Source organism: Patiria miniata, unplaced genomic scaffold, assembly GCF_015706575.1.
Source record: "Patiria miniata isolate m_02_andy unplaced genomic scaffold, ASM1570657v1 HiC_scaffold_21, whole genome shotgun sequence".
Classification (NCBI taxonomy): domain Eukaryota; kingdom Metazoa; phylum Echinodermata; class Asteroidea; order Valvatida; family Asterinidae; genus Patiria; species Patiria miniata.
The window spans coordinates 5,176,239-5,200,709 of NW_024037060.1; the positions used below are offsets into that span (position 1 = coordinate 5,176,239).

Sequence of the window (24,471 nt, forward strand, 5' to 3'; positions counted from 1 at the left end):
AAAAAAGGCAACCTATAGTGTAAAATGTCTATGCATAATAGCGGGTCGCGCCAGGCGTCCGGAAGCTCGCCGCGTGGCCTTTAACTTTCAGGCTGCATTCGCAGCACGATAACTTGCCCTGAAAGCACAAACTCGCGTTCGCCTTTCCGAGGATGAACCAGCCGGTAATACTCCGCAGAGGAACTTGACCGGGCAGGTGCTCAGCCTTACTACCTGCCGTTAATTGATCGACAGTGTAACTGCTTTGCAACTGGAATTAAATCAAGTAAGTGACATAACTATGTTGCTTTCTTTGTCAATGGAGGCTCAAACTCCACAATTAAACACTTCCTGTCAGGAAATTCATTGCACGAAAAGGTTCCAGCTTTTTTTTTTTCTACAGGGAGGCCTTTACAGACAAACTATTTAGAATGTCGCGGTCAGATTTGTGTATGTTTGGAAATTCGGGGAAAATGAAGAATTTTTAGATTTTTTTTTAATCCCTGGGTTCTGAGTATTAATTTGGGGGGGGGGGGGGGCTGGGCGGGGCTATATAGCCTACCCTCTCTCCTGGCACCTTCTTCGACATGCACATACACTTGCTGTGATAAACGAGACATCAAGAAACCCCTCCCCCCCAAAAAAAAAAAAAAATAAGAAAGAAATGAGATGATTGCAATGGACAAAGTAACAATAATATACAAGGCTCATCAACCAATCTTCAAGAGATTAATCTGAGTTTGAAGGAAGTGAGCAATAGAAATAGGAAATTGAAATTTATATACCGGATCAAAACAAAATTATTGTCGTATGCCAAAGTGGCTAAATCAACATATCATTTTTTCTGTGTTTTCTTTCGTCCCCTGCTATATAAAATAGTGACAGTGATGTATGAACATGCTTCATCATGCATTATTGATGAGGATTGAGCGGTGTCACAAACGAATTAAGTGATTTGTTCATGGAGGGGGGGGGGGGGTGGAGGAATCGCCTCAAGAGGGATACAGGCAGGGATGAATCTTGATGGATGGAGGCAAATCGTTGGACACTGGCAGGGTGAGGATTCGACAAATATACTCCAAAACAAGAGGGGAAAAAACCTGCGAAATATCAACATAACATGAACAGTAACAGCATAAAAGATGTACGGTACGTATTTTTGTTTCAACTTACCAACAAACGATTTTTTTGACTCGCTAATTTTCTAGTAATTCAAAAGTTCGTCACTTTTGGATGCGATATTGAGCAGAAAAAAAACAGCCGAGGTTGAAATAATTACTTTCTTTGGTATAATTTGTGCCTTTTGGGAGTCAAAGCAACCAGACCTTAAAAAAAGGGGGAAATTCACCAAAAGGAAAGGAACCAAATGGTTGTAGAACACGGACAGTATCTCTTTTTCTTTTAACAACAAAGAGGGACTTCACTTGAACAACCAAAGTTTCTTCCAAGCATTATTTTAATTCTCTACTCTTCTTTGTCGAATATACATGATTTAAATGTGTTCAACTACTGTTATAAGGCCTCTGACAATTCCAACAAATTCATGGCTTTGTCTACGCGAGTGATTCACTTGTTATACAATAATGTTTGGTAAATTTTAGAATTAAATTCACAGTTTTACTTTATGTGCGTACTAAGGTCAGTGTCAATGCTAAGTGATAATCACAAACTATGAGATTAAAAAAATCAACATTCGAATCAAGTACGTAAAGAAACTGTCGAGGTGCATGATAGTAAATAAAACAGTTGTACTAAGAAATTGACTGGAGCGGGGTTCGAACCTGCGACCTCGGGATACACCGTGCCGGTAACATTGGGCTGGATAGTTCAGTCGGTAGAGCACCGCGTTATGTTCCGGGGCCGGGCTCGCAGGTTCAAACCCAGCTCCAGTCAATTTCTTTGTAGCCGATTTCAAGGAGGCTGTGACTATGCAGTTTTTTTATGCAGAAGTTCAAACATTCCAGTGGACATTTTGGGAATGATGTCTCTCAATCTAGACCATTTCTTATGTACATACGGTTATCACAATGGCACCATATTCAACAACGCATTCAATCGCACACTCGCTACCACTCACAGATTCACTTACTCTCAAATTTGTATCCTTGTGGAGACATTTCTTTGTTGTGGAGACATTTCTTTGTTCTCGTGTAGTAAAGTTTTCAATTTTGAAAGTGAAGTTTCAAAATGCTCTTATTTTAACCAGAATTAATTTCCTTGGCTGAAATTTGGACTTAATATCCCTTTTCTAAAACTCTTCCATTTGCGACGGATCAACCCACCTTGGAAATTCCTAGTTTTTGAGTAAAATCCATATCTATTTCGTGAAAACCTTGTGGAGACCTATTCATCTATAGAAATTGCCTTGTGGAGACCTTTACAATGTTTTGTTCCCTATTGTGTGCGTGTCTCCACAAGGATACAAATTTGAGCACACATTCGGCACAACACCACTGACCTCTATGCGAAATGCAGTGGCTGCTGCACGCTAATTAGCAAATGCGCCATCTTGGATCCTCAAAACGTCAAACCGAGACATGTACATCGTTCTGCCGTTAAGGATTTTTTACTTAGACAACGATTCCCCTTATTTTTCCTGTGATGTTAGCCAGTCTCAAGAATGCAATTCTTATTTTTGCCGCCCTAACTGTGATGTCTTAACTACCCGTAAAAGAACTTTCGCGGATTAGCGAGGAATTGTCGCTTATGCGCATGCGTACATCCCGTAACTAAGGATTCTGTGCTTACATGGTTAACACATAAGTTTTCATGCTAGAAGCAGTTAGCACAAAATGGTGATCGTAAGCACGGAATTCTGTGGTTAGCAGATAATAAGAACAATGAAAGGTCACGTGTGAGGATTAGAGTCCATATAAGATTCCCCCCCGCCGAGTTCATAGGAGTAAAAAAAAATCATATTGTATTCTGGGGCTAATAAGGGACAGAGATCGCCTCGGAGGGTTATTACAAGTTTCGGTTTGTTGGCAAGGTGCCAAAGATCTTCGTCATTGACTGGACTATGTGCCATATACGTTGAGTCGATCGTTAATTTGAAAAAAAAAATTATATATATAACAAATTCTCGACAACTTCATTAATGCGAAACCGGCACGAATTAATACCGTCAAAACTCTAATTGGTCATAGGGGAAGATGGCCAAATACAATCTGCATCAACACCATGCTAACACCTTTGCCGCGGACACCACACGTTCTCCACCATCATTAACATAATTATGGGCCAGTCTATCAAGGGATATGTATAAAAGTGATGGACCACATCTGCCAAAACTGTGTTTCTACCAATTCAAGGAACAACAATACAATAAATCTGAAGCAGGTTTATTATAATAAAACAGAACTAACCTGTGTAGAAATTTCAGCTCAGTAGATATAATTTTTGAGAAAACTGTCAAAATGCATCTTCATTTTCCTCGATCGACACAAAAGCATGGGTTCCCATTGAAAGTGCAATAGCCTGGTCCTTACCATCGTGAGGAAGAGATGATAATTTCTCTTTTCTTAAAAATGACAGCATATTAGAGGCAACGATTTCACTAGATGCTTGATACTATTATTTACTAACAATCAAGTAGGATATTTCATGATATTTTGACAGTTTCATTTTGATATGACACTTGCAAAATGATGTCCATTACTTTTAATAAATTCCCGTGAAGATAATAATACGTTTAAATGTGAATTAAGACGTTAAATGGTACTGAACGATCTTGCTTCACAAAAAAGGTTCATGTATCATATTTCGGAACTAAAAGCATACTGATATCTTCAACTACGATAAACACACAGACTTTAAGGCGCGTGTTTCACATTAATTTAATAATAGAACCAACAAATATTTACATAAATAGCCTTTTTGAAATATGTACATTAAAGCCCGCTTTTGTGCAAATTAATTTAATTATTCAATAACTGTTTAAGTTTCACTACAGGTTTTTTGACTTCTTTTATGACGGAGTAAATTTCAATAGTACTCGTCTTCCTAGGAGGAAAAGTGGATAGCTTTATTCGTAAAGAATGTTCTACTCTGCTTGCGAAATAACTGCTCTGTTATGATTTTGTATGACTGAAATTATGTAAGCCAGCAATACCGCAGGAAAATATATATTGACAAATATCTGAGAAATAGTAAGAAAAATCATTGACAAAAAGATATCAACTCAATGTTCTTATTGTAACACCCAATAATTTTCCTTTTGACTTCACTGATAAAGATTCAAAGGGCTAAAAATTAACATAATCAGGAAAAAGCAATAATTTTTTTTAGTCGTTAATTTCCAAGTGTTCGAGATTTTTTTTTTACCTTGTTTAGTACTATTGAGGACGATATTGAATAATAATTCATTACTCATAAAAATAATGTTTGAATTCCTTCTGGTCGAACCAATCAGGTTGTAGCCAAGGTCCTTAACGTCACTGACGTCACTGTGTACGGTGCTCCTCAGAGGCCAAACGAGCCGTCGTCAACTTCCTTCCCCTTGGTTTCCATCAGGGCGCCCTCTAACACCTACAGGGGGGGGGGGAAAGAAGAATAAAACCAAGGAAATAAAATGTACAAGCATTTCAATGAGAAACGCTCTGTGAGTGAGGTGTGGCCATAAACGGACAAAGCACTTAGGATGGCGCTGTTTGCTATGGCAATATCAAAGTATATTCTCGTTTACTAAAAATGTCCGTCAAAATTTGACAAAATATTCTCCCCCATTCTTATTATATGCGGATCACAATATTATGTCTAATTATTGCAACCAGTCAATTTCCTTCTCGTAACGAGTGAGTCATAAGAAAAAGTCAGTCGAGATTTTCGGAATACAGTCTTTCAATTTCTGAGGGTGCTTTGAAGGTTCTAGAATGGGAGGTGTATTATATATCATAATATTGTACAATGTCAAATACAAGCTTTCGAAAGGTCGAGGAAAAATCTGATCATGTCAATGTTTCTGTATACCAAAACAATCAATCGGGTGCAAATTGTAAACAACCCTTAAAAATAACATTAATATAATCATCAGCCGGCGCTTACTAGAAGCCCTTCCGGAGACTGAGATGGTTATCATGTCGGGGAGAACGTCAAACAAATGGAGACAAGGAACACTGATGGCTCCAAAGTGAGTCATCTGTCTTTTACCCGCTTTAAAACGGCTTCCGGGTTCTGATGCAGATGGCTATCCATCCTGCATGTTTTCGTAAATGACATTACGCACCATGGAACTGGCATTTACCAACTTCCATGTATGGAGATTTTGAGAGACACAATGCGGGGGAAAGGTCACGTTGGGAGATTTTAGAATAGGGCTGCTTGAAACTTGTTTTTCAACGACGAGACTTCGAGCATGATGAAAACAAAACATTTCCTTATCCCAAAGTGATAAAGGCTTAAATTCACGGAGCTATACTGAGCCGGAAAGTTTGCAAAGCATTTTGTTTTGCTAAACAAAAATGAGCAGGGAATCAGTCATTAGCAATATACATCACATGACACGTTTGGCTCATTGCTAAGGCAATATTTGCGGTGCTTACTAGATCCCTGAAACTCGCCCAGATTTCGACCAGCTTTTGTAATGGACGAATAGACAAGAAGACGCAATTATTTTGAGTCAATAAGAACGTGCGGTTCCAATGCATCTCCACAGCAATGTTTCCCCAAAATACTGTGCGTGAAAGCGAATAATTAATCCGTCTTTATAGCAAAGCATTTTGTCCAACACATTCCACAGCGAAGCTTTCTCGTAAATCTTTTACTTCTTTCCATATACGTATATGGTCCCAGTAGTCAGGTGTGCAATTGTGTGTAGGATACTAGGAAAGGGGGGGGGGGATGGGTAATTAAAAATTGATACAATTTGGCGAGAACAAATCTGATTGAACGTGACGGGGAGGACCATCTCTAGACTTCCTTTCCAGCCGCACGCAGGTGTTTTTTTTCCTAACACGTGGTCGAGATAACGAATGAATGTGATGGAAAAATAAAGATTGAGCCGACGAGAATGCCACGTCGGAAAGCCCAACACCCCAAAATATCCGCGGGTCTCTAAAATGCAAATTTGTCTCAAATCAACCTTTTAAGATAGCCACTTCAGACAAATAGACCACCTGTCCAAAATTGTCATTTATTTTGTTCAATTTTCAATTATATACTCCCAGTAACCTCGTTCCCATGGTGTCGAGCAATATGCTCCCACTACCTTTCAATCCACAATTTCAAAGTCTCTGTGTTTTTTTTCAGGTAGTCTTTTAAAAACTCTTTCACTGAGAATACTGAGAATAGGCCTAAACACAAAAAGACAGAAAACGATTACCATTAAAGTGACAATAAGCGCGTGTCAATATACCGTTGGTCATACAGGATGATTCATGATATTTTTAATAGATTGGTTCTCAGATAGAAGTTCCATGAACCAATTTTATCTTTAAATCTAAAGCATGGGTTCAACGTTATCAAGTCTCATAGTGCGTGTGACCACATAACGCTATATTTGGACGGAGACAATTTGGTTCAATCGAGGAGTCAGGATATAAAGCTAATCATCTCCACTTTTTCCGACGCGGGGTCGGGAAACTCGGGCTGATTATCTATGGGTCGAGTGAGCAGAAAGTGATTTCATTCAGTGGATTAACTATAGTCCCTGGACAAGACAGTAATGAGGTCTTACTTGCATGGGCCCTCCGCATTTTTTGTGTGTGTTCCCATTTGCAAAAAGTCCCCATCATACAATTTAACGCCTGCTGGTTTATTTTGGCAGCTGCTATATATGTAAAGAAACAATCAACAGAATTTGACTTATTTCGTTGCAATTGTTAATTTTAGACCACAAAAGGCAGTCCCTTAACCCTTTCTACAAAGTGTGATATCTGTGCATAATTTCTCCAGTTATTGGAATGTATATGGAAAATGACAGTTGAAAATTGACGAGTTTAATACAAATTTAATGACAATGCCAATATGTGCGTGCGATCAACATTTTGAAGGAGCATATATGAAATTATTCTGACTTACACTAATGCTGGCAAGGGCAACTTAAAGTTCAGAAAAGGTTTTGTTTATTAATTAAGACATTTTAGGTGTAACTTAACCCACTCTGCACTCGTCTTCTCCCACCATCAAAACCCTCACAACATCAGCCTGGGATTAATAATTCACCTGATATCCTATTCTCGATGTTCGTTTGTGCAAAAAAAAAGGAAATACGACATGTGGTGAATTAAACATTCATAAAGTTATTCTGTAACATGACGACATTTCGACACGGTTGTACAATCAGACCGGGTGCGAAGGTTGAAATCACCTGACAAGTGTTGGTCTTCAAATAATAGCAGGCGAAGAGCTTACGGAAAGCGGGGACCGGCGGGGCAGGTGCTCCGGTGGGGTATAGCCCCCTGGACGCGCTCACGCAATCTCCTGTCGGGGGCGGGGGGGGGGGGGGGGGGGGGTGGAGGGGAAGGGGAGGTGGGAAGGGCAGCGAAACACTTCCTGGTTTCTCGCGCCAACCCTACATTTCCGTAATGCGTTTTGAGCACGAAAGAGGAACTTCTTATTTCCGTGTGTCTCTTACACTGACCATAGACCTTTATCGTGCTGCTACTATTTCAGCCATGCTCCCTGTAGGCGATAACAGTACTGAATGATAAATGTTTTTGTGCAGGAAGGAACCAGACTATTTTACCTGCCAGCCTCACTTTGGTGACGTTGATTTGAATGGGAAAAATCAAGATGGCCGCAACATGATTATGGTCTATTCATGCTTAGGGAGTCAGGGCGTGTGGCCTGGTTCAAATCCCACCCTGGTTGACTTGGGTTTTCAGTCCCTCCCTATTCCATGGGTTTTCCCGGAATATTCTCCTAGGTATTCCTCCCACATCTTAATCAGAATTTCTCTGTGTTTTCCCCCTCCCGTTTGGTTTCTTTGGGCTTGTGAGCCACTGCGCATGAACAGTTTTGAAGAATTGTTTAGAGCAAACAAGCTAAAATATACAATAAAATAACTAAGTTCAGATTCATCCAATTGTTGCGACGCATGAACACAATGGCAGGCTCACCAAACGGTATTAACAGGAGTATCGCCGTCTAAGGTCTTAAGATCTTTGACTTTAAGGTCCAGTGTGACGTCTTTGAAGTAAACTGTTGATTTAAAAACATCTCAAGAATATTCAGAACTTGATTAAGTATATCACCGCACAAGGCACTTTTTCTTGAACGCAAGGGAAGTGCAAACGTTTGATCTACACTTGCCGAGTTTTCCATAATTTTACCCCTGCGTGATTTCCTCAAACTGTGTTTTTGTTATTCAAAGATTTTTCTTCCTGATTGAATTTCAGAATTTAAGAACATGCTTCCTTGGGCTTTACTTTTGGTCTGGAAAGAGGGGGAATGATTGGTGAACGCGACCAAGCCAAACCAGGGAATCGGGAAATAAAATCAGGTGTTTTTTTCCTCGGGGGAGGGGGGGGGGGTAGGTCCTTATTACTTTATACTTGATGCCTGGGGTCATTTGCATTAGGGTGACCTCATATGCACGCTCTTTCACCGCGTCGGATACCAAACACCAACCATCCAGATTGGCAGTGTGTTGACGTTGGACTCAAACAATCCTCCGTTTTTACCCTTTTTTTCCACGGGAATGGGGCCAACATACTAGGCCCAATTTGAGAGCGCCTCCCTTAGGCAGTAAACAAAAATTCATCCCGCATTTGCTTATTTTGGGAGCTGAGAGGCTTTGGAGAAAATTCGAGGACCTGTTTTGTATAATTCCTTAGGATTTCCAGATAAAATTCTGAGTGTGCATTATCCACTTTTAGTTCCCAGCGAGTGTCAAAAGGTACATAAAACCATTTTCTTGTTGTGCATATAATGACAACTAACTTGTTGAAGTTTCATCTATGTGGATATTATACAGTCTCGTAACTTGATTCAGTTGCTAACGCATGAAAAAACAAACAACCTGTGCCCGCGGGAACATTTTCTTTAACCACCTTCAATGATTGTTTTCTTCGGATCGATGCCATTTCCTAATTTCACAAGGTTTTTGGTGCCAGTCCTGCCTTCACTTTGAGCAAGGATTTTTTTTCGTTAGATCGGTAGGTACGCTTCCGGGGAATTGCAAATGTTCCTGTACGTGCTGATATTTCAAATAAGAGTCAGGTTATTTTATCATAAACAAAGAGAAGAGAAGCCTCATTTGTGGAGTTCCCGACCTTTGTACCAATAATTAATTTGACCTGAAAGCCCAAACCAATAAATTAACGAGAATACCAGTCAACGTTTAGTAATGAATCAACTCAATACATTCCTTGTTGGACATCAATGAATGAAGGTTTTTTTAATTGCTGTACACTTCTCTGAAAAAAAAATCGATTCGTGACGAGGTCCATTTTTCCTCATCGACAAAACAATGAGTTCCTGAACTTTGAAGCAGGCAATGGTCAAACCGAGGCTCACGAATGCTATCAGATACAAAGACAACAGTGAACAGTAAATTTTTTGTCATTTTCCAAGCACATTCACTCGCAAAAAAACTGCGAAATATTGCTCCTTTTCCAGCCAGAATGTTAATTAATGTTGGCCTTATGGGGGGAACATTGCCTAAATTTAGTGAAATCGAATGAAGGGATAAAACATTGCTCACTTTTGTTTACAGAGGTTTCATTAACGTCGTGAGTTGTAAGACAGCAGACTTTTTTTCGCGCCAGAAATAGCTGCAAGTGCTCTGCACGATTCCCGCCAATTTCCAAACAAAAGCGAGTACAAAGAGCTATAAATCTAGTAACGCTCGACATGCGAGCGTTTTAATAGTGTTCTTTCGTATTATTTGACAGTGCATACTGCATGGGAAGGCCTTATTGTTTTGCACGGCTTTTGAGTGGATAGTATGTACACATCTACCGTCTACCATGCGGTATGAACCGTCTATAAACCAAAAAAAAAATACCAATGAAGCGTTTATTGTCATGTTAGTTGACACGAAGATGATGGCTTCGATGGATGGAGTGTGATTATAGTCAGGGGAAATTATAACAAATTAACTCCCTTAAAAAAACCGAGAAGGGTGACAGTGCAGACTGTACGTCTCCTCCACTGTATAGTTCACCTAATGGGAGGATATTGTATTACTTTGATAAAAATAAAAGACTTTCAACGAGTACTGCCAACTAATTAAATTAATTACTTATCGAGTAATTGCTGAATTTGACTACAACTGTAAAAATGGAAAAATCCATGTTTTGAATTCAAACTTATGTTAGTATAATAAACCTCGTAATAATTATACCATTGTTTTTCTGACCTTGCAGACAAACATGTACATTATGATGTATATTTTTTTACTGCGCGTAAAATTTCCATATTTTGTTACATGTAATGTTCTTTAAAGACATTTTATTAAATTTGAAAACTACTGAAGGTTTTTACTTGTAGAGCCAACAACAATTCTCCTAACACAATTATTACTGTCCTTAAATTTCTTGTTCTTTTCAGAAGAAAATACACAGAAGGCGTAACAACCATATAATTAAAGCTCTGTCTATATGAGTACATTGTCATTAAATAAATAAACTGGGGTGCATTGATGACTTGAGTATAATCTTGATGAATATGGCATTTTATTTTGTGGACCATCGACTCTTTCTTATCATTGAGGTAGTTGCTCGACATCACAATACCAAACCATACTCAGAATATTTGTCTTGCATGACGCACCAAGCAATGGCCAAATTATTTTAATTTACAACCTAAATTGGGGTTGGTACCAATTAACCCATCTTGTTAATTAATTGTATTGTGGAGCGTCAGTGGCACCAATGACAAGCAAAATCGCATTGTGAATTGATGCTTCAATATGTCGTCGTTGAAAGCTCCAACGGAAACGAGCTAAGTAAACAGTCCGCCCCAAAAGCATCCTCCGCACTATTGTCCCGGAGATTGTTCACGACGTTTGAATAATGCCTCACATCGCGTGGTCTACATCTTCCTGTTTTCAGACAGCGAAGGCCTGGGGGTGGGGGCGGGGGCGGGGGAAGTTATTGTAAAGAGACACGGCTTTGTTTTCAGGGCATCCATCAATCTATACCGTACCCGTCAGCATCGGGAAATGGCACTAATAGAGGTGATGAGTCCCCCATTAACCTATACACACCTCCAATTAACGAGGATTTTTTTTCCTCGTTTGACGACTGAGTTCGAGAACCTTTTTTCTATTTTTTTTCCTGAACTGTGTAAAGAATTGAAGAGTTCATTGGCTCATTTTCGATGAACTTTGAAGAGTTCGCCACCAAGTATTTTTTTATAGCCTTGCTTCTAAATTTCATTAGGATATTATCTCTGTACTTGATGGTTCTCATGTTGGAATAAGCGGAAGCAGGGAATTTAAATTTAAACAATAGTACATCACTGATCGTTACAATTTGGTGCCGTTTTGACCCCATGCACAGAAGCATTTTAACTTTGACCTGCTTAATTATCACCGCCAAGGAGGTTATGTTTTCATTGGATTTGGTTTGTTGGTTGGTTGGTTTGTCTGTTAACAAGATTACTCAAAAAGTTATGAACGGATTTGCATGATTTTTTTTAGGGGTGGTCCTTGGTACAAGTACAAATCTATTAGATTTTTGAAGTGATCCGGATCTGGGTATGGATCCAGGACTTTTTAAAGGATTCTTCACCGTTTTTGCGAGTATTTCTTTTGGATGTACTGACAATATGGCGGGGAATTGTTTAGCCTTGGCGAAGGTTTGCGCTCTCTGAGTGCTTTCTACATGTAGTTTGGTGACGCCAAAATTAATCAAACGCATACGAATTTTATATTTAAACGAAATGTTTTTTTTTTTGTGGTGAATTGTTTTTGATTTTGTTACGTAAAACATGAAGATAACCTTTTTAAATTTACATTTTGTTTCAACATCATGCATGTTCAATTGAAAATCTTGAAAAATACGCTTATTCGCTTGGATCTGTGAACATTTTGAAACGTACTTTCATGTGCAGCATTTGGCTCAGTTACAAAAAAAAAACACTTCATCTTTCCAAAAATATTTTAAGCAATGTGTTTTGTTTTTCATTTTCTTGGTTATTGAATTGTAAAGCAAATTTAATGCACATGCACATGATCCTTCTCAAGAGTAGAATATTTTATTTTCACGTGACTGACGAAGCGACAATTGTAGGACCACACTGAATCCTGACGCCAGATATACGATTACATCGGTCTTGAAGACGTGACGTGAATGCAAACAGCGATGGTTGAGGGGATGGGGTTCGGGTGATCGTCTTGTGATTTTTTGGGCTTCTACCTGTCTGGATTAATGGACACATCTTAAGTGTTCTACCGACAACCTGTCAATTGGAAGGGTGGATGCGGGTGGTGAGACACTGCCGAGGATGACACAGCGAGAGCCCCTGATAGGTGACACACTGTGTATGTTCTGGAGTATCAGTGGCTATATAGCTCTAGGTGTTTTAAGCACTCTTGTTCATACCAAGACCTCCCTTTCAACACTCGAATTGGTGCATTGTGCACGGAAAGGGGCTTCAACTCTGGTAATGGCTGCCGTACCTCTTGTTAGAAACCTCTGTAAAACAAACTGCGCCCCGAGGTAAAATATAAAGCTTTAATGCACTGGCTTGCCTTATCGTTTATTTATGTAAAAAATTATTGGAACATGACCACTAAAACAAGATGAACCAAAGTCGCGACAGATTGCTTCGGGTACATACTCGGACTTGGCGACGGCAGAACGTTTTCCCCCTCAACGGGGGAAGGGAAATAATTATGTCTGTATTTGTCAATTTACACCAGAGGCCGAGGATCCAAAAAGTGGGGAAGGATGATGCCCCCGCTTTCCCCCACTTCGACCGCTTCGACCACTTATACTCGGACAATAACGGAGGAAACGTACATGTTAATAATGTATGCGATATACCTATACGACAAAAGTGAAAGGGCACGTAAAGAAATATCGAACTCAGTGCCGGATTAAGTGTTGCGTTGGCCCAAGGCACCAGTGTTCCGTAGGCCCTACTCCACTCTAGGCACCAGTACCAAATTATTCGTAGGCCCCAAATTGTTCGTAAGCCCTATAGGCGCAGTGCCTACTGCGCCTATTGGATAATCCGGGCCTGACTGTATATTATGGAATAACAGCACAAGGTCCTCTCGCAATAACATATACCCGGTTTGCCTTCAGACTTTGATAAAAAAAAATTAAAGTATTTTTTTCTAACAAGAGGAACTACCTCTCAAAATCTTCCTTGAGATGGGTGGTGAAACAAGTGGCCTTGCGTTCCCATGATGCGTCTTAATATACGCAGGTATCCCATATAGGGACCCTTGCAGACGCATGGAGTCTACGCTGCAATGTTTCGTTTGTCATTCTACAGCAACATGCCTCAGGAAAAGAAGCGGGTCGAGTTTGGCGGGGAATCCTTAGGGAGAAAGGATGGCATTACAGCCCCCATAAATCATCACCGATGGTACACACCACGGGGACCAAGTGGCATTGCAGCCCCTTTAATGATGCTTCATAAAGATACCCTACTTGCCCGGGCCCCAAGGCAATAACATGGATGATGCTTTAAGGTCCTTTGAGGGTAAAGATTACTCCAGCAAAACATATTTCCTTCCATGCCTTAATACAAGGAATTAAGTTTTGAGACGATCAGACAAGACATCCTTGCTCAGGCATTCCACGAATCTTGCCGCTAGCTGCAACTCCACCGAGGAGAACGTTGTCAAGTTTTCCTATACACATTGAACCCCGACAACAATCCAAACTGGCTCCTCTTTCAATTGTCACTCATTAATGTCACCGTTGCAAAACAGTTGATCGATGGATCAAGGATGTCCTGTCTGTACGGTTTTCTTTTGCTTATCCCTGAAAGACGGAGACTTAAAGCGGGGACTGAGTCTGACCTTTCTTAGCGGAAGCTGCGAGAAAGGGTCCTGAAGAAACTGGGTCAGTTAATAGCCAAATGGGTCAAACTAGTTTTAGAGATCACAATGATAAACCACTGGAAATCTTTTCACAAATACCAATTAAATCAAGGCGTGTATTGCTGCTCGTCCTACGTACTAGTCGTAGATGACCATGGCTTCGTGGTCTAGGGAAGAAAACGGTGGGTTCGGAGGTGGCTAATGAGGCCAATCCGGGCCCGGAAAGTCCTCCCACACCTGGGACACGTGTGGGCTGGTGGTGTATTGGTCGGGGCTGACACTCTAGTCTTCCGCATGGCCCGCTTCTGCTCCGCTGCTGCACTGCGGTTGGTTTCAGCTGCAAGCACTCCCTTGGTAAGCATCATTGTCACTGAAACATTTTACAGCAAATAATCGATCTCTACAGCAAGACTTAATTATACCTACCGATAATAGTCGCTCCTGCCACTTGGGCGAAATCCTTTTCAATGCTTCGTCGAATATACACGTTGACTTTGGATCTTTCGTCATGTCGTCAGCTGTATACGTTGGCGAAGTGTCTCCCTGGCAACAACAATAGCACCAAACACACTCATTTACTCAAAATGGCTGACATTTACATCAATTCGTCTTTTTTCGATGAATTTAATCTGACTTATCTCTTTAATTTTTAAGTTGCAAACTTCACATTTTATTTGATGTGAAGTTTCCAAATCTTCGGCACTTACTGTAAAAAGGCAAAACGAACTTGTATCCTGCTGCAGCCTGCATAGGCATATCGTTATATTGCTCAAAGAACAAAATCAAACTGTCAGTGAAAACGTCTGTCATAAATTTTTATCATCTAAAAATCCGGTGTTCGCCAAAAAAAAAAAAAAAATTGCCTTTTTTCCAAAAGTAACTTTGACATGGACTTTTACTAAATTTGTATTCTCAGTGAGGATGCAGCTGTATTAACCCTTATCCACATAATTGCTTTGGGATTTGGTAATAAATTTGTAATTGCATTCGTGCGCTGGATTTCACACGAGCATTTACTAGGGCGCACCTGTGTAAAATATATATACGTTGACACATTGACGTATTTGATTTCACATTAACATTCATCACTCGGCATACACACATGTATGTTGATATTCGGTTACATCGATAGACTGGAGTCGATGAAGTTTATCTTTACTTCCATGATGATTCCAGTTAAAGAGCCCATGTGATGTATTTTTTTTTAATTCCATACTTGGAAATACACCTTTGTGTCCCATTTTTTCCATTTTCATTTTCATTTTGCCATTTTAAGGGCATTCTGGTGTTTGTTTGGTTTTTATGCTAATGCCGATTTCCCTGACCAAAATTTGTCAAAATTTTTGATATTTTGCTGTCGTATATTAGTTTCTTTTCTTTAGTGATTCATTGATTTTTCAGTACATGACAGTAAACCAAGGAGCAAAGTTTTCTCACAAATGTTTTTCAATGAGCAAATTTTGGTTTCACAATTTGAACAGAAAAGCCCTGAAGTGAGCAGTGTCTTCCTGAAATGACATCTCAGCAACAACATCCTCATTTGTCTGGAAAAGCATGGACAATTTGAAAAGTTAAAAAACAACACTTTTCAATAAATTTAGCCAAAAAGGGATGTCAAATACTTTTCATGTATTTAAGAGGAGTAGAAAGTTGCACACAATATGTTCGCAGGTATCATGAGCCCTTTAAAGGCTGATTCGTCAAAACGTATCAATATTCACTTGCATTGATTCTTGGTATAGTTTTTAGGTTATAACTCGTAGCTTAGATGTAGCACATGTGAGCTTTGGTATGAAACCGATCATAAATTTGCGGACTAGATGAATGACGATATAAGAAGTTCACAAAACTAAAATAGGTTGTTTCTTATCACAACATGATAATACCAAATAAATACATGGAAAAAGTTAGGTTTTTAACAAAAATGTGATTATATTACAACAGTGATGGTGCAACATCGCCAAACAGCAAAAGTAACATGACTTCGGTTGAATTATTCAAAGTACAATATAATACGACAACGCATGACGGGTGTTCCGTCTCTTTGGAAAATTCTTATACTGGTTGTCGAAATATAGATCCACTCTTAATCATTAAATAGACAAAGGATAAATTCACGGGGAAAATGCCTTCAAGGTTACGATGAGCAAAACGAACAGGGTTTTTTAGAGATCACAATTTGGTCGAACGCGCAGTTACAATCTCAGCGAATAGCATAAAGTGTGTGCATCTACGCCGTTAACACCTTTTGAAACGAAAAGTGTCAGTGGTCAGCAATGGATGAAATCAAGTTACGAGTCTACCAATTACATCACCCTGTCGCAAATTGCTGTATTATCTGATGGCGTTTCTTTCAAGTTGCTACTGGACACGTTTATGCATCAATGGGGGATGTCTTCTCAAGGTCGTTGTCTTCTCAATGTCTTACTCTAGGTCGTTATTTCAACTGCGCACGGTGGCATCAAATTATGGGGATTTTTCGCTTTTAAAACGAACAAAGGTTTCTAATGCAATCAAAAAGAAGACGGAATGTCGTTTTCTAATACTGCAAAACGGTTCCTGCTGAGCGATAAGTTTTCTGCAGTAACTTGGAATCGTCTCTGATTTCGCACACACAGGGCAGATTGTTTAGCTTCCGAAGACATTTCTTTGCATTAATTGTTTATGTCTGCAAATTATAATTCAAATTTGGCTTATTTTTTGAACAGTTAGCCTCGACTAAGCTTCGACTATAAAGTCATTTTTCATTTAAACATTTTTGCAGATTTAAGGACAACATATGAAGGTAAGCACCGAAGTTACGAACGCGACAAATAAATAAATGATGCTTATCAACACAATTGGAAAAAGATAAAGAATTTCGTTGAAATCAAATTCTTTAGTCTAAGATTATGTACGGCGCCGTAACAAGGTTAACACCGTAAGCAATGTGAAGTATTTTGCAATTAAAATCTTGACGTTTCCATCTGTTGGATTGTGCGAAAAAATTGAAACGTTCTTGTTTGGCTTACACCCATAACAGTCTTTCGACTCTCGGACTTAAACCACTTTTAAATATCGCACACCATCTTGGATATAAAATAAGATAAATAACACCATGATCGTAACCTTGATTCTAAATCGAATCCCAATGCACGATTAAGCACCTCTCAAAACTTGTTTGACATAAGTGCCACCCTCATTAAGTAATCAATCTTTAAAAACTGCACATCGCAAACACATACTAACTAACTGACTAGACAAAAACTTGGATCGAATTTTCCCACCTGGTTCCAAGGGTAGCTTCCTTGATTGCGGTCGACTGACTTCGTTCGCTTGCCGGCTGTCAAAACAAGAAGGGAAAAAAGAGAGAATATAATGCGTAACCCCGAATTAATCATCAAATTGTATTTGGTTGGTGATTAACGTCCCGGCTAGGTCCTTGCGGCTTCCTCTGACGACCTTCAATTAGCAGAGCGTGATAATAATATTATTACATTCACCTCAATGTTACTTCTACCTGATATGAGACTTAATGTGCGTGTGTGATCGATGGGTGTTTCGAGATGTCTGGAGAAAAAAACGGGAAACGTGTTTGGAATTGAATGGGAAGCACAATGAAGTTGCGAAGGACAGCTGAGTAAATCTTACTCAGGTTTTGTTGGCGATGAGCTTTTCTTGAGTGTGGTCTGGTACCATATGTGAACTTTTTCGAAAGTCCAAAATGCTTGTCATTTAACAGAGCACGGCGGTGCAAATTGGAATATCACACATTTAGAATTAAAAAAAACCAACAACATACCTTTCCGGGAGAAATTTGCTATACCCTGTCTTTCGTAAGTTCAATTCTGTTTTGACTTCACCTCGTATATAGTATTGATAAATGAGTTTAGTTCATCGTATAAATAAAAATACAAAGGGGTTTGCCTCCAACGAAAAAGAGCCTAATGACGGACATATAGAAGCCGGAATTTTACTCCTACAGTAGAGGGTGTTAGGCAAATGACGTCAACGTCTTGCTGATATAAATTTTAAATAACAGATTTAAAGAATAATTTCATTAACTGCAATTATGGTACTTTCTGTAGCCAACTGGAAAGTGTGTTAATAGTACCCGTGATTCGAGTTCGCATCCTGTACAGTACTGTTTTATACAATTCTGCTTTCCTTCTTTCCTATTTTCTTTAAAAACACATGTTTCCTTTCTAGTTGTTGTTTATTAATTTTAGTACAGCATAGGAAAGTTGGCAGGGGACGTGTTGCCAGTGGGAGTAGGCTCAAGGAACATAACAGCGCCCATGAACACGGCATAAACGAAACACCTCCTTGAATGAGATACGAGCTCAAGAAATGAACAACTCTTCCGAATCCCTGACGGTGCGATACTTGAGCCTCTTATAAAAATTGACCACTGTTCTCCTGGACCCTGGCTAGAAATTAAGTCCTCTTAATATGTCAGGTGAAATTAATCTGCAAGCCACCTTGTAGTGGAAAATGATGCTAGACATTGACGGAGAAAATTAAAGCAGAGCAGACCAAACACTTGACGATCCGACCTTTTATGGCGTATTGTTTATAAATAGATGTCTTCATTATGGTTTTGATTTCAGGACAGGATAATCTATTTTGACAGAGAGCCACTCTCAAGTGTCGGTTCCTATTCCGGGCACCAATTAACTCCCCCTCCACTCGACCCCCATCTGAAACCTGAAGTCCTATTTTGAAGGTGATGTTGTTTTTGTATCGTGCAATCGATCCACGTGCAGTCTTTCGCCCTCCGACCCCGCTTTAATCAGATATAGCGTGAAATTGGAGTGGGTGACAAAGATGTGTATGAACAAGGATGCCTGATTGCATTAAAGTCTGGTTTTACGATATCAACATTTTCTTAGTATAATGTTCCACAAGGTTTGGGCATGATAACTTTACCGGGGACTCTGGCTCGGGTCCTCGGTGTTGTTGCTTTCTAAGGTAACCCTTTGTTCCAAGTCCTCGGTCGCAAAGGAAAACCTGTACAGCATTGTGTCGCTTTGCCATTAAATTTGCACTGAAGCCAACTTTATTATTGAAGTACTGTAGCAACATAAACTAGTGTTGCAAAGAAATATACCAAGTATAGTTGCCATGGTTTTGGAGAGTTTCGTGAGTACAACATTTGCTGTATGGTGTTAACCTAATCTTCAGGAAACATGAGTGAAACGGAATCAAGTCCGTTTACTATTGCAGTAACTTGACCGAGATGACACCTCTCATATGACGAAGGGAGTTTTTGGTATATGATAATTTTGAGGTTATTTTAATTAAGACTTGAAGTTTACCTGAATGACAATGGCGTTCACAGGCCATTTTAAACCATTTCCCCAAAATGACTTCACTTCGATATTATAAATTTTCAAAATTAAATTTTAATTGGGATGTAGTTTTACTTATACACTTACATCATGGGCATCATCAGTTACAAGCCCACCATGCAGTGGAAGACGTGACTCCTTTACGTCCTATAATCCATCAGATATGAACCCGGGGGCATTCACCCTTTCTAACCCCCGTTTTGTTTCTAGGGCAGTAAATAACTGATGCCAAGTCTTTCCAGTGGTTTTCCCCCAGCGACTTCCCCCCACACGATATAACCAGAAGGCTCATGTTTTAATTAAGGGGCACCATTGTGATATAAAGTTATTTGTCAGCACAGGTTGTCCAATTAATTCAGGCATATTTTCTGGCCCGTGTGCGATCACTATCAACCACCCCCGCCGGGTCGCCTCGTATTACACCGCTATTGACGCTAAATGGAAAGTGACGCCATTCGTCTCTGTCATTCACCGAGACGCAGATAGTGAAAGCTTTTCATACGGCGCGGATCGATAAATATTCATACTTCGATACAATGAACAGATTCATTTTTTTTTCGACTAACGAAACAATCAAAGAGTTTTGGAGAATCAATTTGCCAAATGACGAAGTAGCAAACCTTTCAAGGAAGGTTTATTCCCAAAGTTTTCTCCCAGGAGGTGGGGTTTTTGCTTGACTAGGAAGTTGGAAATGTCAAGTCTTTTTTCTTTTACTCTTTTTGCGAAAGTGTTTTCTCTGTGAATGAGTGATTACCGACACCTTGGGGACTTGTAGCGATGACGCAAATTACAAAGCAAAGTTAGGGCCCATCAGGGAAAAATTACAATCAAAGGAGGCACAATGAGTGTTGAGAAAAAAACAACAATAACACTTTTTGATTTAAATTGATTACCAAAACAATCCAACGAACACACACAAACACACACATAAAAAATATCAAAATACATGAAAACGTTTCACAATATTATTATAATTTATATGACTGCAAATTTACTCCACGGCTCAAATTCAGATTGTTTTTAAACAGGAACAAATTTGATAGAGAATCTGGAATATATTTTAATCTTCTGCCGATAAAAATAAGTAGAACTGACTGCACGCGTGTGGCTGTGATCTGGTATACTTATGCATCGCAAACCTAGTTTCGCGCTTAATATCAGATCATCGACCCACATTTCATGCACAGTGTGATATGACCTATAAAAGTCGGTTTTTGGGGTATGATGTAAAGGAACTATATACCTCGCATTGCGTCGCTGCGTAGTACTTTACGTAGCCGACCTTTTGATGCAAGATAACCACTCGGTTAGTCCATCATAGCAGAACACGCACAAGCCCCATTAGGTCCGACCACTTGGGCCTGTGATTTCCCGTCGTAGCCTATATACCACGCGGTTCCTTACACCCTTACGTATTGAAAGTGGGCCGAATATGCACATCTTAAACAAATCATTATTCTCTTCTGAAACGCACACAGTATGTGTAGTTATCACAAAGGGAATTTAGTGTTTTTTTTTTGGGGGGGGCACTAAGCATAAAAATGATTTTTAAACCAAAACCAACAAGTGCCAAAATCCGGGGGGGGGGGGGGATGGGGAGGATATATCCACCCGACTTTGTGACCAGAGGGGATGGGCCATTGAATCACCCCCACCTACCCCCACCCCCAAAATATTTGTGGTGAATAAACAAACAAAAGTGTAAATTTTGCGGTGTTCTTGTAACTTTCCAACAGTCTGAATGCTTTAAATAGTTATGAAAAACGAATAGCATAGGCCTACAGTACAGACGCTTTATGCACCGTTTTGATGTACGTAAGCACACAGCACTGCGTAAGCTGTACATTTGTATCTTGAATGGCGCCCCTATTGTCATGCCCCCCCCCCCCCCCCCCCCCGCTTTTCGAATTTCGACGGCCAGGCAATTTTAGGATTTTAGGTCACGCATTTACGCCACTGCAAACCAAGTTGGCTTCATTTTGTTCATTCTGTTTTTATTTTTTCTTATAACTGTCTAAATGCATCTGTTCACATTTCGCATGTTTGTAAAATGTTTGCCGAGTTTGTTTTTCTATATCTGGGCTTGTATGACTCTGGTAACATTTTTTTGGGCGGGGGGGGGGGGGGAGGGTTCAATCCGCATCAAGGCTTACTTCAGTGATTCATGCTTTGTACGATTCAGTTCTCCTTGACACTTTATGTCGTTTCCCCAATATAAGTAGAAATTAGCGTTTGCCACGAGCATATGATATTCAGGGGGACTAGAATTGAATCTTCCAAACTTCAGCCGATATTCTCCTCGTGTAGCAATTTCAACGTAGTCTAAAAAAACCACCCAAAACCAAGAAAGGTTTAATGCTCCATAGTATTTCTACCTCGCCTCAAAATACTCGGTATTATTTTGTAGCATTTAGAAGTTCATTCAAAATAAATTATGTGGAATATAGTATATTAACATCAGAGAAACCTGCGTTTGTAAAAAGTTAATAATTCAACAAGGACAGCTGTAACAATTTACAGTTTGAGCTATTAACAACAGATAATTAAAACGTCCATTCGTGCATTGATGAAAGCGTCGAACGATGGCGTAGTATAAAGGACAGAAAAATAGCGCAGTGAACAACTATTTGACAAGACGTTCATACGGAATTAACACTCCAGTGACATTTTCCATAAGCTTCGTGTGTAGGTAAGCTATATTAAAGGGCAGATTGTACTGCAAAGTTCAAATGAACCACTAATCAAAACAAATGTCAATCCTTCCCCCGCCGATGTTTACAATCTGTAAGGGTTACGGTCTGCGGGAAAGCAACGCAGTCTAATTGAACTTGAGGGCCTTGTCCATTTCGCGCCTTTTTTTACGCGCCTTTTTTATTTTACGCGCCACAGTCTGAAACCACGCACTCTGATGGATATTTACTCGTGTATGGTCGTGTGGAGAACCACGACACGAGTCGGAAACACAAGATGGGACAAAAAAACTTTACCTTGGTACAGGTTTTGTTATTTCTACAAAAATGTTGGGAGTTTCAATCTGTATAACGTCAAATGAGACATGCAACATCATTGGACTCCGACGGAATGTACTAGGTGCAATTTCGACGTATCTCATTATTTTGATTGTTTCCTATGACATAAAACATAAATTATTAAACAATCTTCAATCATAATCTACTATTAATTTTGAAATAAATGCTTTCATTCTCTTTCGTCGATTCATTTTATCTATTGATAAAATTCTCACACTTTTGCAGTCATTTTCCTGATTGTTCATTTCTCTGTCCAGTTCCTTGAGCCATTTTATGTACTACTTGCTACTTTGTGAAGTTGGATATACGATTCGTCCTTATAGCAGTATATTCTTGAAGTAAATGACAAAAGGTTTTGGCCGCTGAAAAAGGTGTAAGTTCAGTTTCAGTTGGTAACTACAGAAGATTATTTGAAGCTATAATATACGGTAGTTTTAAGCTGCCCCGGGATTGATGTGGCCGCACTTTTTTCAGGAACACTTTTATTACGAGTATTTGCCAATCAAGCGTGTGATATTGCGCTGATCTTGAGCTGCTGCAGACAAATGATCTTAAGCCAGATGAACTTGGGTACTCAACATATAAAGTGCTTTAAGACCTTTTGTATAAAGTACTATAATTACCACAATGTTATATTATACAAATAATGCATGTTTATGAGTGCAATGGTGAGAATAATTTCATGAGGCGACAGCTGGTTCCATTCCATGAGGCGAAGCCGAGTGGAATTGAACATTCCATCTGTCACCGAATACAAATTGTTCTTTCCATTGCACGAATGTGAAACATTCAGTATTTGATTTATACAACAACTGATAAAATCCTCGTCATCTAATTGGTCAGAGTCACCAATAATGTGTCCGTGCAATAGAACTTTTATCTACTGTGGTATAGGAGTTCAATTGTTGCGGTGCGGCTGGGCCGCGGGTTGGGACGAATAATTCAATGACATGTGATAAACGACCCAACAATCAGATGACGGGGATTTCTTCAGGCGTTGTATAAGACGTGACTACAGCCCGTGTCACTCTAAGCCTTAAATACCGATTGACGGTTGAAGACGATTTGTCAGAGACAAACAGAGTCTTCTGATGCCCTTTGATACTGAGAACTCCAGGAGCAGAACATATTCGATTGAAAATAACGAGCCTATTGGAAACCCTTCGTAGAGGAGGAGAATTACTCCGCCTCTGGGAATATCGACTATGCAGCAAAAATTCAGTTACAGAGTTGGGATTGGTCTGGGCTTATAAGGATCACAACACGCGAAAACAATCGCGCTTTTAATAGTGCGGAACACCGTGTAGATGCACTTTTTATCCGTAACTTCTTGGAGTTCATCAGAGAGCAGGACTCTTCCTTTTGAACTTTTGAACAGTGCAGATGGACTTTTTATCCGAAACTTCACAGAGTTCATCAGAGAGCAGCATTCTTCTTTGGAAGTTTGCTTTAAAGTTGCCAAATGGTGTCGCGTTTGCAAAACTTTTCAAAGCAAACTTCTCTTTGAGGCTAAGAAGATAACAATTGGCAATCCGAAGCTTTTAATCGTACAAAAGGCTAGGTTAAATACAGTAGAATGAATATCCCAAATACAACGGTAAGATTCGGTCACTTGAAAAGTTTCTTGCGGATCGTCTTATAGATCGAAAACAAAGTCAACCGAAATAGGGCTAAAGTAATCGTTATATATCTGTTGCCAAACTTCTTTTTTTTAACAGAGCCAAAAGTGCCGATTTGATTTTATCCGTCAGTAATTTGGACCATGCAACACGCCTTATGAAGAATGTGCATATTAACTCTAAAGAATGTGACTGGTGGGGGTTGAAAATATCTCGGAGACAGAAGCCGTTATGGCCTATGTAATGAACGAGCCGGGCCAATGAGACCAAGTTAAATGTCATTCTGTCAGCACATCGGTATTAGGGGCGCGAGTGCAAGCCTCCCACAAGCACCGTATTGATTGAAAGTGGGGAAAACAGCGTGAACCAATTCGCCAGGAAATACTCATCTATTCTATCGTCTGTAATACGCCAAGAATATTACTCAGTGGAGATTGCATTCAAACAGCTGCATGGAACAGTTTCTTCAACCACATTCGACTTAAGAAATTGAATAAATGTGAGAATTATAAACCACTTGAACGCAAGCATAACGATTACAATAATAACTGCGTGTCGTTGGTTTTTATGTT

General features: G+C 39.6%; 1 protein-coding gene across 2 annotated transcripts in view; it reads right to left on the reverse strand.

The window, feature by feature from the left end:
* Window positions 1–2,334: 2,334 nt before the first annotated feature.
* The window catches only part of LOC119729767, a 44,642-nt gene continuing 22,505 nt past the window's right edge, over window positions 2,335–24,471 (reverse strand). For both annotated transcript variants that reach the window (XM_038202507.1, XM_038202508.1), the window contains 3 exons: window positions 17,188–17,243; window positions 14,348–14,464; window positions 2,335–4,506 (listed from right to left, as the gene is read on the reverse strand). In XM_038202507.1, coding sequence (XP_038058435.1) covers window positions 4,441–4,506; window positions 14,348–14,464; window positions 17,188–17,243 — 239 coding nt within the window. In that variant the 3' untranslated portion in view covers window positions 2,335–4,440. The remainder of the gene's footprint in view (window positions 4,507–14,347; window positions 14,465–17,187; window positions 17,244–24,471) is intronic.